The sequence below is a fragment of the Varroa jacobsoni genome, unplaced genomic scaffold (genome assembly GCF_002532875.2).
Source record: "Varroa jacobsoni isolate VJ856 unplaced genomic scaffold, vjacob_1.0 scaffold_1047, whole genome shotgun sequence".
Taxonomy (NCBI): domain Eukaryota; kingdom Metazoa; phylum Arthropoda; class Arachnida; order Mesostigmata; family Varroidae; genus Varroa; species Varroa jacobsoni.
Window position 1 is genome coordinate 409,672 of NW_019213949.1, and position 16,257 is coordinate 425,928.

General features: G+C 38.3%; 1 protein-coding gene across 1 annotated transcript; it reads left to right on the top strand.

Annotated features, from left to right (window-relative positions):
- The first annotated feature begins 196 nt into the window (after positions 1-196).
- Positions 197-15,596, top strand: BORCS6 (BLOC-1 related complex subunit 6). The gene is made up of 6 exons (XM_022843171.2): positions 197-750; positions 7,785-7,920; positions 8,140-8,537; positions 8,868-8,974; positions 13,022-13,105; positions 14,639-15,596. Exons 1-6 carry the CDS (start codon positions 633-635, stop codon positions 14,783-14,785), a joined length of 990 nt encoding a protein of 329 aa, XP_022698906.1. The 5' UTR covers positions 197-632; the 3' UTR covers positions 14,786-15,596.
- The last annotated feature ends 661 nt before the right edge of the window (positions 15,597-16,257 follow it).

Genomic DNA, 16,257 nt, shown 5'->3' on the forward strand with positions numbered 1-16,257 from the left:
CCGTTTAAATAAGTAGATGGGTAATCATCAATACAACACAAGCGAATCGACTCTGTTATTTGAACACAAGATTGACATTTTCCGGTATTTGATGGGCGGCCACGTCGCCCATGCGCGTTTGTGAGGATTTTTAGCCAATTACTCGTCGCGTGCTTGATTACCCCTCGCTAAACGCTAAAGACCTCCCGGTGCAGGCGACAGATTATTCAAAGATGGCGCGCCCCATCGGTCAATCTGCTCTATTTTGATCTTCCACCAAATGTGTTCCACCATCATTAGTGCAGATGTAAATAGGCAGTGGATATCTGATTCTGCAAAGCAGTTTTGCTCAAAGAAAAACAGTGTGACAGCTCTGAACAGGACCGAGTACCAAGTGTACTCGTGTAAACAATTATTCCCTACTCTACGACGGAAAACAGAACTATCACAAGGAGAAGTATGCAAGTTCCTCTTCGGTGTCAGAGAGTGGCAGAACTGCGGCTTTTACTTGCAATAATTCCGTTTAAAAACAACTGTTATTAGTTGTGAATATTATTGCAATAGTAGACTAGTCGTGGGATGATTAAAGTTTATGCATCCTCTGTATTGTTGGCTTTCCGAAAAAAAAATAAGATATCTACGAATTGGCCATAATGAGTCGACGCAGTGTAGCATCGACACCACTCAGTCCTGATGATCTCCCGGATCTTCCTGATATAGGTGAACATTCCGAAGAGAGCTCAGATAGTGTTCGAGCTGCCGCGGTTACCAGTAAGTACATGATCCACCTACTTTCTTCCAAAAGAAATATAGCAGAACTTTTAATTTTTCATAGAGCCGGGCGATGCATCAGCGATTGGAAGAACACTCCCATTCACCATATCAGTAATAGTTACTTGCCTCGCTGTTTATTCTTGTCAGAATTTTACCGTGTTCGTGAGTTTGGGTGCTATTTGTGATAATAATGGTTAGTGCTATATTTTGTGAACGATTTTACATGACACATTACGGTTAACTGACATAATGTAGAGGAAAAATAGAACGAACTAGTTATTCGGATAATTAACTTCGGATAGTAAAACCATTGGTAAAAAAAATCTGCTTTATTTAGGTCATAATTGCTAAATCAAGGCAAATTATACATGTGTTTTTTCAACCAAAAGCCCGCCACTTGTTGGACGCGGTTTAAGCAATCTTTCGATTAGCTAGTTTAACGTTATCGGTTAAGCTAAGAGTGCATACCGAAAGGCTGTCGGAAATAAAGGACTACTTAAGATTTCACCTAGAATGATAATAATTAAGGAGTTTTGTTGAAAAAATAATTTAGTACGCTGTCTTTGTTTGCGCAGGAATGTTTTGTTGAATCTGTAAAGGAGTAGCATTTTTGAGATAATTGATCAGGTATTGGAACCAATTCAGCTAACTGTGTCTTTATTACAGCCGATATGTTTATTTGTACAAATATTTATTAAGACGATTCTAAATTATGCTACATTATTCTAATTGATGCCAAACTTTTTGTATCAGAAACCAAATGAACTATATCGAAGTCGATATGATGTTATAATGCCTCAGGTTGACCTGATTGATGGCTTTCCCTGATTTTTCTCTTCACCCATGAGAAGATGTTTATAAGGACGCAAGTAATCCCTTATGTTGCATTGAAGCATGCTGGTGTATTATATTAGGTTAGTTAATGATAAACGGTATATAATAATAAACGGATAAATAGTGTCTAGGAAATTAACGTAACGAACGAATATAAACAATGACTTCACTTAGCGAGATCAACTATTACCAGCGAAGTAAATAAAAAGCAACTATACCTAAAGCAATTTATGATAATGCCCATGATTACAAACGAATGATTTGTTTAGAGATCAGGTTATTTATTATGGTTCGCCAACGAAAATTGGTGTTTAGCGTTAACAAATAGAACTATGCTGGTGGTGTTTTCTTTGACTTTGAGTCCGTTTTTTAAAATTATTATTTATATTATCGCAAGATAGTAGATAGTTGAAGCAAATGCGTAAGCTTTTCTTCAAAAGTGTCCCGTGCTAAAATTAATCATTCGTACGCAGTGGAAAAAGAGCCACTTTAATCTGTCTGCCCAGAATTGCTTCGAGATATAGGACCGACAATCTGCGCGAACGAAATCAGTTTTCATTAATTCGTTTTGGCTTTGAAAACGATTATAATTAATCACGTCGTTCGCTGAAAGACACGCGCACATTGCCGTTGGCCGTTACTCTTTGTGTTCCACGGAAGAAAAAAGGCGATCTTCTGTGCACAGAGGCATCCATATTTAGGAATCAAAGTGCTAGACTACCGCTGAACTGCCCCGAATCTGAACCGTGAGCTAATCCTACGAGCGTGATCCAAAAGCTGATCCACGGTATAATTAGGCCTATTTAAATTTTGTGCCGAAATCCGCGAAAGGCTGGTCTACATTGCGTGGTGTTAGCCTCAATATAAAATACTATATTATCGCATGCTTACATCGATCGGCTGTCGGTCTGTAGGCCTTGCTGGACTTTCCAATTTTTTTCTACAAATTTATAAAATGGCATGGTATTCAAATTCGGCAGGGGCATTCGGATTCTCTAATCATGCCTCGTTTTCTCTTGTAAACAGTGAATTGTGCTATAGCTTATTATGATTCTAAATTAACCAGCCCCGATTGTCTGAGTAGCTAGCATTAGTAGGAGGGCTTAGGCGTTGCGAGAACAAAGCATTATTAAGACAGAATAAATATGACAGAAATATTTTTCCTAGGAAGAAATTCATTAAGATAAGGTAGAAAACCTTGTTTCAATGGATAAACACTATTATATATTCACTTTTATCTTGCTATCGCCGAAGGTGTGCAAATAATTGCTACCGATCTGGAACTGCATAAATGTGTAGGAAATAGCACAGCACATCATCGCAGCTCCACATACGTACTTCACGGACCACGCGTATTTACTTCAAACTATACTTTCGAATTCAATTAAGCTTGTCTCCTTTTCTTTCTTTCTGCGAAATCAGTTTAAAAATTATTACGGATGAAAATTACAATAAATATAATAATACCATAAATAATTACGATACATATAGTAATAATTATTCTTACGTTAAGAATCATCAATTTTGATTGCGTGACACGATGCACTTAAGAAAGCCTCAGTAATCTGCATCAGCATTTCCTTTGTCAGTCTATTTAATATTATATATGCCGATTTCATTGTTCTACTCGTTCATATTCTATAATGATGTAAGTTTTCCGGGACGTATTTATACAGGACTAAAATTTCTTATGCAGGAGGTTTCTCTCCGTACATCAGGCACGCCATGGTTCAAGAGGTTTTCGAACCAGTCTGTGGAAAACATGGTCGCTAGAGGAGACGCGGAGTTTCCGATAACTTGAATAGGAACCTTTCAAGGTGGACGCCAAAAAGTTTCGTCTCTTTATAATTTGAGCGGACCAAGAACTTGAGTAAATCTTTCTTTGTTAGACGAAGTCCGCTTAGTTTGTGTTGCACGGTACGATTAACCTGCTTGTCGTATGGCTTGTTAAAATCGTTTACGTAAAGTACAATGAATGTGGTATGTGCCTTTATTAGGTAGAGTTTTATGGAACACCAGGGTTGGACTGTGGCTTCGAGCTGCCTCGGTTTGTCAAAGCTGTGTTAGTTCTCGCTTGGCCTTATTAGAAATGATATGGCACATTTTCCGTTTGTTTGCATGATCACCCATATAACAATGTGGGTCAGGATCATGTATTTGTACCCGTTTTCTAATACAATCATTGTGTGCTCATGATTTCCTTAGCTAAAACTTTTTCAGCACCAATTTCTTCATTCAGAGCAGCATCAGTTGACTGCAATTTCTTGAGTTTTAAGAAGTTCCTAATCATAGCTTATCGTGGATTTGCTATTGACGGCCCCCATATTGTCTATACACGTACTCGTGTAGTATTTCTCACCAAAAATGTGTTCTAAATCGAGTTTCACTGGGAAAGAGTTTATTCCATGCTATGGACCTTTAAAACTTGAGTTACTTGTTACTATAAGAGATGCGGAAACGTCAGGTAAAATTCGCTTCTATGGTCTCAAACGGTGTTCGCCATAATATGCCAATGCCAAAATACAAAACTTTCACTCGTAGTACTTACTTTTGTCGAAATTATATATAATTACTTGTAAAGAGTACTGTTCTTCGCGTATTTTTCGATATTTTCCTTAGACCGTTGTTTAAGTGGAATCATATTCGCTGCTATACACCAATGTTGTTTATTCTCTTAGAGTGTAAGAAATATGTTTGATTCCTGTGCGGATATTTCTTTTTATATATATTGATTGTTTAGTTAGACCGAATTATTTGAAATGCAAAATGTCTGCTTGCTGTAGTAATGGGAGGTGAAGAAGCTCGTTAAAGTAATTTTTTGAGTAGAGAACAAGTTTCGTGCAGTAGTATTCGATTAGTTACGTGTTTTGTAAAGATAAGACCTGTTGTCTTTCTGATAGGGCCTGCAAAGTTACACTGGGTCTGGGTTTATAGTTCGGGTTGCCTTATAGCATATACCTGGTGTCTCGGTAAGCTGAACGTTCTAAGGTTTTACGGGATATCTTTCCGTCATACCAAAATAAAGCTTGTCCGCTTTCTTTTGACATTTTGGTCGAGATTTTCAAGCCAGTTGAGCAGTTTATGGTTTTTGATCGATTGGTGGTGGCAGCTTTTACGGCAGACTTCGATTTGCAGAAAAAACTGTGGATTCTTATGCAGCTGTTTTGCAATGCATACGAAACAGTATATGTAAGCACTGCCTTACTGAAAATTACTGATTGTCTATAAGCGTACAATTATATACACATATATTTCACGAGAGCACAAGATGCACAGAACCGTCGTAGACCATGCTAAGTCACAGTAACGACCAAAAGTCATGCTTAAAAAAATATTAAGGGAGTGGTTCCATTACCCACAGTCCTTGCGGGTGGCTTCTCTTGCGAGCATAGGTAAATGAAAATTATATTTTTCGGAAATTTTTTAAACACCAGTAACCGTTCAATATTTATAATGAAATAATTATTAGTTGTGATGAGAAAACAGGCCAGATAGCTGTCAACACATAACAAATGCGTAAAAAGAATCATTTTCTAACTGACTGCTCATCCAATAGCACAATTTTTACCACAAATAGTACACAGTGTTCGAAAAGTTTCTAGTAGTTACCAAGATAGTAAGCTAGTAGTGGGCTTTCTCCATGACGTTTCACTGGGAATGGCAACCCTTGATTTCCAGCAGACAATGAATGGATGCCACTATCTTTGGCCCGTGGGTATATATGAGATATATGGCTGTCAAACCTCCTCAAACTAATAAATGACTCTTTAGCCTGCGCTCAGGAACTCTGAGATCTGATTCATTATGCTGAAATTAGTGTGATCAAATCTAAGTAGCATCGACGCTGCCCGATACGCGCTGAGAAATAAGCCCACTGTATGAAACGGGTACGTCATATATGGCGAAAGGTGGTTCGACGTCAAATTTTCAAACATAGCTATTCTCTCCTTGCGTCAATCGATCCGATTGCCTGCGGGTGTTATCGTGAGCAGTGTATTTCAGACGAGAGATCGTATAAAACCGATGCGTGTCACTAGTCAGTGAAAAACTCATTCAGAGCATTCAGAGCAGAGCATACGATTGATGTGTATGAATATGCAGCCATTACCAGGTAGTTGGAACCGAGAATAAAGTTTGAAAGGAGAAGAACGAAGGAATTGATCAGTACTACTAAATTCGACAATACATCTATGTGAAAAAATGGTGCAGGCAATTCGTTCTTGTAACCGTAGGCGTCGTAGACGTATATATTCAGTCTCTTCGTAATTAGTGGGCTGTTTTTACGTGCTTCGTCGGCGTAGAAAGTATCTTGCGCTGCTTAGACGTAGCCCTAGGGACCTCGAAGCTAACAGCACACGTCAGTAGGATCTAGCATCACCCACCTTGGTGCATTATCAACCTGCATTGCCACTGATTTAGATACTAAATTGTGTATTGGGCGCAGCGAAATTTTTTATGATCCGGCAAACATCAGAATCCTCTTACTCATGCTGATATCCCAAGGAGTGATAAATACACGCATTCCATCTGCGTTGAATGCGTCTGATAATCAGTCCATTAGGAAATGCTTTGGACGGGTAGCTCTTAGCGCGGGCTTTATCTTCCGTCTCCGTTTTCTCTGTCCCCGTGATGGTTTAACCGGTAACGTATTAGCGTGCTAACGTTGTGGCTTAGGTTCAAATTCGGGCACAAACATGCTTCGTTTTGTACTGGGAGCCAGCCATCTAGTGAAATGCCTAGTACGATATTGAAGTTAAAGCTCCAATCATAGGGAGCATTCTTTTCCGAAGACATTTCCCGAAGGAAATTGTTTGTGCACTTCAAACTTGAAATTTTTCATCGTTTTCGACCGGACAATGAGAAGTTCTGAGAGAGCTACCGCTGTATAGCAAATGTTGTTTTAATTACGAAACGACTAATATAGATTAGTCTATAAGTTATTTTCTATTCTAAAATGAATCACATACATGTTTTGGATACTAGAAATCAGTCAGTTATAATGTGTCCTAGGCTTATCCTTACAGCGTAACAGTCCGTGCGATAGGTAGAGCTATACGGGCCACAAGGGTTAATGCTGCGCCTTGGTTTCGCTAATCTGGGAACTCCGATAAATATGTAATTCACTCAAATCAACTTTTTTGCCAGCCATCTAGTTCACGTGCACGGCGGACTCTGTTTTGAATACACCAGTCCATACGTTTGCGGTTCGCGCGAGAAAAAAATTAATCTGATACCTATTTAGAGACGATTGCTGGATCAGAACTTACCCTGTTCAGGTTTTAAACTCGGCCTTGCCTTTATGTTCAGAGATTTCCCCAAAAATTCTTGTGTGTCTTCGTTCATTTCATGTCAGTTATACATACTGCTGGTATGTGTTAGGCTAAGTAGGGTGCTCCGACAATGACGAATCAGTGTACCTTGTGACAGGTGTCATTATTAAAAATGAGAAGGAACACTGATCATCAGGTAGGAAAGCCTGAAAGCGCGCGCGCCCATTTAAACTGATGTGAATTAAAAATCATACGAAGGAATGGCAGAGAGAGCGTGTGGGGCAAAGTAAAAACGCCGAGACACCGGTTCGTGATTCGTCCGATGAAATATCAAGTACGTTTTTAATCAAATATTTTTAATCAGCTTTTGTGTAGTTAGCGGCGCGGTTGACTGATCAATGAGTTCATATTTTAGTTGGACTCGTGTCTTATAGCACTTGTTAAAAAAGAAATTCTGAGATTATACCTCTCATAATCTTTAGGAACATTTAGTGTATTTACTAATATTTAGGCTTGTGTTCACATCAAAATAAAGGCGTTATCTATCGGAATAATGAAAATAAAATATCATGAATGACTTGGACGTGAGTGTATTTTTCGAATTGGCCAATTTTACCCACACAATAATTCATAAAAGTATATTTCGTAGAGGAAATATAGGTATAGTCCGAAAAAGAGATAGCTAAAAATGTTTTATAAATAATAGAATGAAAACTGACGACGCGTAGTATGTACTATAACAAATGCATGAAGCAATTGCAGGAGAAAGAAAACACAAAAATGTTTCACGCTCGGCGGAAAGCTGCAATACCGTTAACATTAAGGCTCAATAGAATCTACTCAATCTATTTTGATGCTAAAGTTCCATTCTTTGGGGTATATATACATTGTATTCTAATTTTGTGTGCTCAATACCATTTTTTTCAGGTTCTTACAGCGAAATCTGTCTGAGTGCCGAGGATGAGTTGAATGACGACCTTCTTCCTAGTGAAATTCAAGATCTGAATCTGGTTCAGGATACGACAGAAGAGATCACCCGTCTTGTCGATGAAATAAACCGAGGGTGCGTATGTTAAATCAAACCTCAGACAGGTTTGACCTCAGCTGTACTATACAGTATGAGTGGTATTGGGTAAAGAAATAGTAATGGAACTTAAGTAAGGTCTTATACCGGCTTATCAAACACATATGTTTCTGTCAAGGCAGAATTGTTCAACATTTACGGAATGGGATTTCTCCTCACTCTTCATAATGCTTGTTTTTTTTTTGCTTACTCATACAGAGACGACGACAACGATCGACAGTTGTCCAACAGTCGGCTTAGTGAAATCATTGATCGTAAAAACCGTCATGTACCAACTTCTCTGCGGATAAACGAACCCAAAGTTCTACCGACGTTCGAAGCCGCTTTTGGACTGGAAAGAGAAGCGCTGCAACGTCAAGTAAAAGATGAGACAGACGAGGAAGTCATTGAAACAAAAAAAATCACAGAGCTCGGTGGAGTGCATGAGAAACCTGTTGTAAATACACAGGGTAGCCAAAACACAAGGTCTGAGGGACAGGCTTTAATCGCTAATAAACACAAAATCGATGGCCAACACACGTACGTGGCAGATGACATCAATGATTTGATACGGCAAGCTAGCAGAACAACGTCTTTAGCGCCCACACCTGCGCCAGGTAGAATAACTTGCTCAAGTAAGGCTAGAATAAAACAGGCAGAATTGATATAAAGCATTTTTCTGGTTCGAAGGAGTTCTTCACATTTTAAAGTGGTATGTTATAATACGGAATACGAGTTAGGAATCTTTGATAAAGGTACAGCCAATATACATATATATCGTTCTGTTTATCAAGGTCTTTTCTCTAAACCAGGTGAAAAAGAATTTCCACCATAGGCCTCTGTGTATATGCGTTTAAACATTACTTAAAGAAATATAATATTGTAGGAAAAATTACAACACGCTTCTAACGAACTTTTTTGTAATGCTATGGCCGGTGGTTTCTCAGACGTGTCGCGTCTGCCGATAATTCTGGCTGAATTTGAGGAGGATGCGCGTCGGCTAGCCAACTCTGTGCAGCACATGATGGAAAACCTTTCCTCACAACTACACAACGTAAGACAACGTATTTTTGATCGTGTGATAAAAATGGAACGAGCTTATCTATAGTAAATACATCACACATTAGGTCAGCCGGAAAGTAATTTCGTTTTGACGGCCCTTTTTAAGTGTTGCTGATTTATGGACGAGACTCACCCTATTGCAACTTATTTAGCTTAGTCACTTATTAGCTTAGCGCAAAGTCACTTATTCAGCTGCTAGTGGCTAATAACGTATGAGCTATATGGAGTAGGACAAAAATAATTTTTAGAGAAGAAAAATCTTCTAAGCAACAAAGCTATGGGGTCCAGTGTTGTCCTACAAGAAGATAATTTAACTCAGTTTGATAGGCTGAGTTGAATCACAGTTTACGATACCTACCGTCAAGTACTTCTTTCAGGTCCCAAAAAATCTTATAAGTTGTCTATATTGAGGTCTATTGGGCGTTTAGCTATGGTTTCCTGTACAAGAAGTTGATGTAAAACACCTTCATTTCACTTCCGGTACCGATATTTTGTAGAAACCACGATTTCCCAAGTGTGGAACAATCCAATATATATGGGCAGGCAGTTTGGCACTAACGCCTCCACTGAGTTCATGTGAGATCCGTGTCATTGCCTGTAATCTATTCCCTAGTGCATACAGACTACTGATGAGCTTGGTGCGAGTAACTCACATCCAGGTATAGAGGCTGGGTGGAATTTTCAAGCTTCGGAGTGTGATTGTATTGTCCGTAATCAATCTGTTATGGTCATTCAAAACGGGGTCGGTAGCACGAATAAAGTCCTTTAAGTTCTAAAGCCCTGAAATTAACTCTTATATATTACGCATTAGGCCTTAATCATTTAGAGGATTCGTGTTGTTTTAACTATTTATATCTCAACAGCAGCGGAAGTTGCGTAGAAACTTGTTTCGAGTTTTCCATCACCTAATTTGGGCTCACACGAATGAGCTCCAGCAAAATATTATCAGTAAAACTTGATGGGTTTGGAACCAAATCAGATAAAATATACAAGTAGCATGGAGTAAACATAGGTCACCTATCGTACATTCGTATCTAACAATATTTTCAGTACTGTTTACTGTTTATCTACGTCATTATATCAGTATGCTGACTAACATTTAGCAAATGTACGTATTTAACGCAATATGCGAGAGCTTTCTCATTCATGATTACCGGAGAGGACTGTAACCGGTGGTACCATACTTCAAGAGCTTTAGTTAAACTTTTTAGAGTACGACCCATTGTCCTTGGCTTGCTTTACCAAACAACACATACGGTTAATAGGCTCTGGGATGACGCACTTCGGGTGCATTGTAAATTGCAATATTCCGCTGTAGTTAGGTCTTTCTATAAAGCTGCGCAGTTATACATTCTATTACCCGTTTCATGCTATAATATTCAGCATTTGGAGCATTGTTTATGCTATAAACAAGTTTGATATTTTTGAACTTGTTATGGAGTCCAACCTTCCTAGATAAATTGAAAATCAAGCTTTTTAAGCATCCGCAGCGTTGTCAGTTGACCTCCAAAATCTTGAATTTTACTTCGCCATCGTAAATATCGTAATCCATAATCTGGCCCATACTCGCAGGTCCCACGTAACAATGGTGTTACAGAAACTTCATTTATCATCACCTAATATCCCTCAGATTAACAAATATACCTTTTCATAGAATCTAATTGAATACAGATTTTTTGCTTTGGCGTACCCATGGTGCAGTGGCAAGCAGAATATTTTGCCTCGTATTGCGCAACAAATGCGCAAACGGCTGAGGATTTGTGGACCCCGAATAGAGCTTCATAAGCTCTTTCAGACAGCGACACACGTGTATTAATCTTTTTTTTTTTACCGTTGCTGTCAATTTTGCGCGCAGGATACCGTGGCCACTAATTAGAATACGTAGATTTATTTCTAAAATAAAATTTCATACGTAAGTGACAATGACTATATAATACTGATAATAACTATAAAATTGAGTCAAAAAGGTATGTGCAAAGCTTTTTCAGTTGGCGTAAGATAGAAAGTTGTTCCAGCCATTGTAGACCATTTTCAGACTGACGAAACAACAGAAGAAATATGATGAAAAGTTGCAGGTAATTAATCTAAGTGATCAATTAATGTGGGCATCGAAAATCCAATGCACGATCGGTGTGATTTCTGTATCTCTAATGCAGCCTGCTTTGTATCTACTACTGGATTAATTATGCCTAAGTTTGTGTGCGTCGCTATTTTTGCCAAATTTTTAAAGACTCATTAACACCGATACAGTATTTACCAATTCGTAGATGTCAATATAATGTACTGCGACAATTGAACGCACGGAACCGCGAATTTACTCTGTTCATGTTTTGCTCAGCTGCTAACTTGCACCTCGGCGGAAATGTCCCTGAACTATCTCCTAGTACACAACTCGATGTACACAATGATCTCCGTACAAAATGAAGGCCTCAATAAACGCACAGAAATGAAAAAAGATAGTTACATGAGTGGCTAGTTCGAGTCAACACGAGAATTTAAGTGTTTGCGAGCTAGTAAAATCAGGTAGTAGACTAAGTAGACCTAGTGTAGGCAGCAATGTAAGATGCGGTATTTTCTACATTCGTGTGTTTTGCGAGGTTTTATTGTACAAAACAGACGGATTACCTGAAATTGCGCAGTCATGCGTTTTTATGTAGTCTTTGTTGGTCTATTATGACTTCAACAAATAGTAGTAATGAACAGTGACCTAACTGCGTGCTCACTGTCATACTCTTATCTACAGCTGCCTGCCGTATCTGTTCGATTCAGATCATCGCTTTGACTTATTTGCGTTTATATTGTTGCCGCGGCGCTTGTGTCGCTCGCGCGTCTGTTCAAATCTCTCATTCTGTTTCGTTGCGTTTAGTCCCAGTTGAGATTTTTCGTGTTCTGTTTTCGTTACAGCGTTCTCAGCGATCCTTTGAACAGCATATAATAACGAGCATGCACGAAAAAGAGTATTTCTTTAACGTATCATGCTGGGGGTGCTTTTGAATAGGCTGTGAAAAAAAAAATGATTTACAATGACAAGGGCTAAACAGAGGTGACATTTATCTGCTGACTGCTGGAGAGAAATGTTTCATTTCTTTTCTTTTTTCTTTTTTCTTTGCAATTGATGTCTTAGTAGTAGGTAGGCTTTTCACAGTTGGATATGTATCGCTGTTAACTCTAATCGGAAACTTTTTTAGGGAAACTTGGAGCCCTTTTTCGCCGCGTTAGTCTGCTTGCATGCGCTAATACGCAGCATATCAAACACTTCCGTTCATCTACCTTAGCACATAATACGGTTGTCTTATAAGGCAGTTATCTCGTTTGTTGTATTACGCTAAGCTGGCTTCAAACCGAATCGAGATCGTAAATAGCGGAAACGTTTTCGTTCATGAAACTATAAAAGAAAGAATAATAGCTTTAGCATTAAAAAATATATTTAATGATACCAGTGAAATACGGGTGACTGCATTACTACAGTGAGAGAAATGTATAAACTGTGATACTATACAATATTGTTATGTAACGAAATCTATTTTCGTTGTTGTGCAGCCAGATGCTGTACTTGGGATAGTTGTCCTTGTCAGTATCTTATATTTTAAACGTGATACGAATTGGTCAACGTTAACATCTGTGGGTCATTTTGTTCAAGTGAAATTAAATTACGAATTTCTTGGATTGCTTTATTCGATTTATCTATCTACTGATTACAACTAATTATAAGGGGTAAAATCACGCCTTGTCAATTTTTTTCAAGTACACGGTATAAAGCAATTAATCTAAATGATTATTAAATGTTAAATTATTATCTATGTGATTTTTTTCTTTGCAATATTTTGATTCTCATTTCATCGTTGCACCGGCGGTGGCTGAGAGTATAATATACAATAGAACAGCTAAAACACAACAATAATAAATAAAAGATGGGTTTGTTTCTATTCTAAAACCATTCGTTTCACAATAAAAGAGATGTAACAGATCCAATGATCTATTCCATTCATCGCAGTATAAGGAAACCGGCTTGACTGATTCTGTTTTTTTCTCTTCGAAGGTTACACGCTTAACAGGCGAATACATAGCAACATACGAGAGCGGGGTTATGCGTACGTGCGATGCTGCAGATGCTAATGTCAAGGTAACACTTTTTGCTATCAACTGTATTATATTTATATATCTATATAAATTAGACGTTGATATATATATATATATATATATATATATATATATATATATATCAACGTCCAATTTAAACGTAAAAGTAACGTATAAGCCTTAGAAATGCCCTGTTAGTAACGCCGTCATCTGCACTTCGGAGGAAAGCGTCGCGAACGAGTTTTAATAGAACGCTATTTAAATTGCCAAATCGTTGTCGCTGAACTTCGGGTTTACGTATGTGTGTGCAAAAAGGAAGTGAACAATCGCTGACACAGCATTCTGAAAGGGAAATCTTCTATCCGCTTTGGTCTCAAATCGGTTTCAAGTGAACAGCTGGGGGCTCGGAGAAGGCGAAGGTGTCTCCGGGGGAACAAAAAGCGGCCGCTATAGTGGGCTGCGTGTAAGCTAACAATCTGAATGTCCTGAGGTCCATCCGAATCGCTCCAAACAAAAAATACAACCTCCAATATGAGATTTAATATAAATAGTCGCAACCGGTTGTCCTCGATAGCCTTGCGAGGGCCGGAAATGGCTATATGCACCGTCCCTACATATATCAGTATATATCAATAGAAATGCTGTAAAGTATTTAACAAAAAAATATGTTATTAGTTAATCTGAGCCATTTTATTAACCTAAATATCTACGTTTCGAATGAGGTTAGCAAAGGTATCATCCTAATCTGGCTTTCCAATCTGGACCCTTGCGTACTCCGCATCAAAGGCTAACCTTTTTGCGTAAGCCAATCTGTATAATTAAAAAAAGGAATATATAAAAGAAGCTTCACGGGATATAAAGGAGATACACGGGATTAAATTTACAAAAAAATGTGTTAACGAAAAGCTCATCACGTCCCTTGGATACTGCCTAGTTTTTGGTCGACATTCTTCATACATCTCGTACAGGCCAACAGAGCAAATTTAGGTTTCATCTAGCATTTCGCTACCTCATTAATTTTACTATTGTGTACGTGACTAGGTTGCAAATACTATGTGATACTGTAGTTACCGTATAGTCAAATTTTGCAGCAATATTAAGTGGTGAAATCTGGTACGATGGCGCTAGATAGATGTCTCGCCTGTAAGCTAACTTGAAAAGAATCTCTTTCTACAAGGTGGATCACTAGGCGACGACTCGCAGGTTCAAAAAGGCACAAAAATAGCGACTTGAAATTTCCTGGTCAAGATGTTTCTCGCAACCGTTTAATTTATGCTAATTACTCCCTAGGTAGGAGGTTCCCTCTAAGGATAACAAAGCTACGAATTGAGAGCCATTAAATTTGACTAATTCTTACGTTACTCGTATTGTCATCAAACTACTGTAACTCAATGAAGTTCACAAGTCATAGAACAACTTCTGACAGACGTGTGAGCTATAGAAGTTTCTCAAGAGAAACTCTTCGTGGTAAAGCTGACGTCATTCTTGGACATAAATTAGGATAACTAGATTTCTAGAAAATAGAATTGATCTCGGTAAATGCAATCCACTTCTAATCTGTCTTCTTATATTACAGAGCATGTATCGACTTCTAGCCAAGTACGAGGAGCTCGGCAAAGCAATGCAGCCGGTACATCGGATAGCAAACGAGGTTCGAACGGCCCGCCAACTTGTTGGGCAATTAGAAGCACTTCTCGAAGTGAAGAAGCACAAGCCCACTTAAGTAGAAAGCCCTTGCCCCTTGAGCAAAAACGAGACAGCGTACCGTTATTTCCTCGCACAAAACAATCTTCAAACCTCTGTATTCAATTGTTTAGGTCTGTACAGCCAAGAAGTTACTTTTTTTTTTTTAACACGACAGTAAGTTACACTCGCACAACTGTACTTATTTTCATTCATTAAACTAGTTGATGCGTTTTTTTTAACTTTATTTAGTATTACTTCACCATGCCGTCGCTTGCCAGTACAGAAGGTTTCTTTGTAGGCAGGATTAAATTCTCATTGCGATGAGGGTCCGACTGATGATTCCAGAATATGGCATAACAATACGTTTCACTGTCATAAACAACTATTTTAGTATATTATGTAGTAAAAAATGATGCTTGTCGGAACAAATTGCTACAGCGAGCATCTGTTGTGTTCAGTCTGCAGAGTAAGAGATTTCTGTCTAATTCATAAAAAAAAAAAAAGATAATAATACTTTTCTTCTATAAAAGTATGAATGCTGAAGGTATCGCTACCGTACAATGACTGTATACATGTCCAGTTCTTCAAATTGTCTAATAATATTACTGTTCATTACTGATCATTATGGCTGATTTTATCATCGTTGATCGGATCACCGTAGATAACTATTGTTAGTGAACTGGTACATGGCATATCTCTATACGAATAATGTGATAATATTGTTAGCTGGATATGTATTATACGGTAGGTATATGGCTTGTTCAGCCTACAGTATATTTTTTACATTAAAAGTGGGCGCAATGACGACGATGGTGTTTTCAATACATAAGAATAAGTATGGAGGACAACACATGTGTTTTCTTTTTTTTCGTAGTGTTTCGCTTATTTATCTAGCATTGTTGCCCGCTCGCTTGGCATTGGTGTACATAATGCTCTATTTCAGTAAGTCAGTTCGACGCCACGACTAGTGCATAGTTAAAAGAAACAAATTGTTTGCGACTTTTCATTAAGATCAGTAATGATTGAATTTGTTCCTATTCTAAAATCACGGAAAACATGTTTAGGTTCACCGAACAAGGATTTAATTGGACCGAAGCCTAATTGCTGATGGGAATTATAATGCGCTTTACGCTGAAATGAGAAATTGTCAGAAACCCGTTCCGTTCTTGAAACTAAAGAGTTTCGCAAGCCGGATCTCTACAACTTCGTGAACACTACTATGTAAACAAAACGGTAGTATCTAGAATGGCGAAAAATGTCCATGTTGTTAGATCTTAGGCAGAATTGTCCCATAGGAAATTACTCCATAGGATGTACATTTAAATCGAACGAGGCTGAGGTTAGCATGGCCTTAGATTCCGTAAGTGACATAATTGTAGCTCTTCCGGCTTGTTATTCAACTAAACCGTACAGCCTTTAGGCTAGAGATGTATTTTTGAGTTCTATATAACCGAACCAACAATTTCCCGAAGTGAATTCCTGCTGTCAGCTCTAGCCTGGACCGAAAAA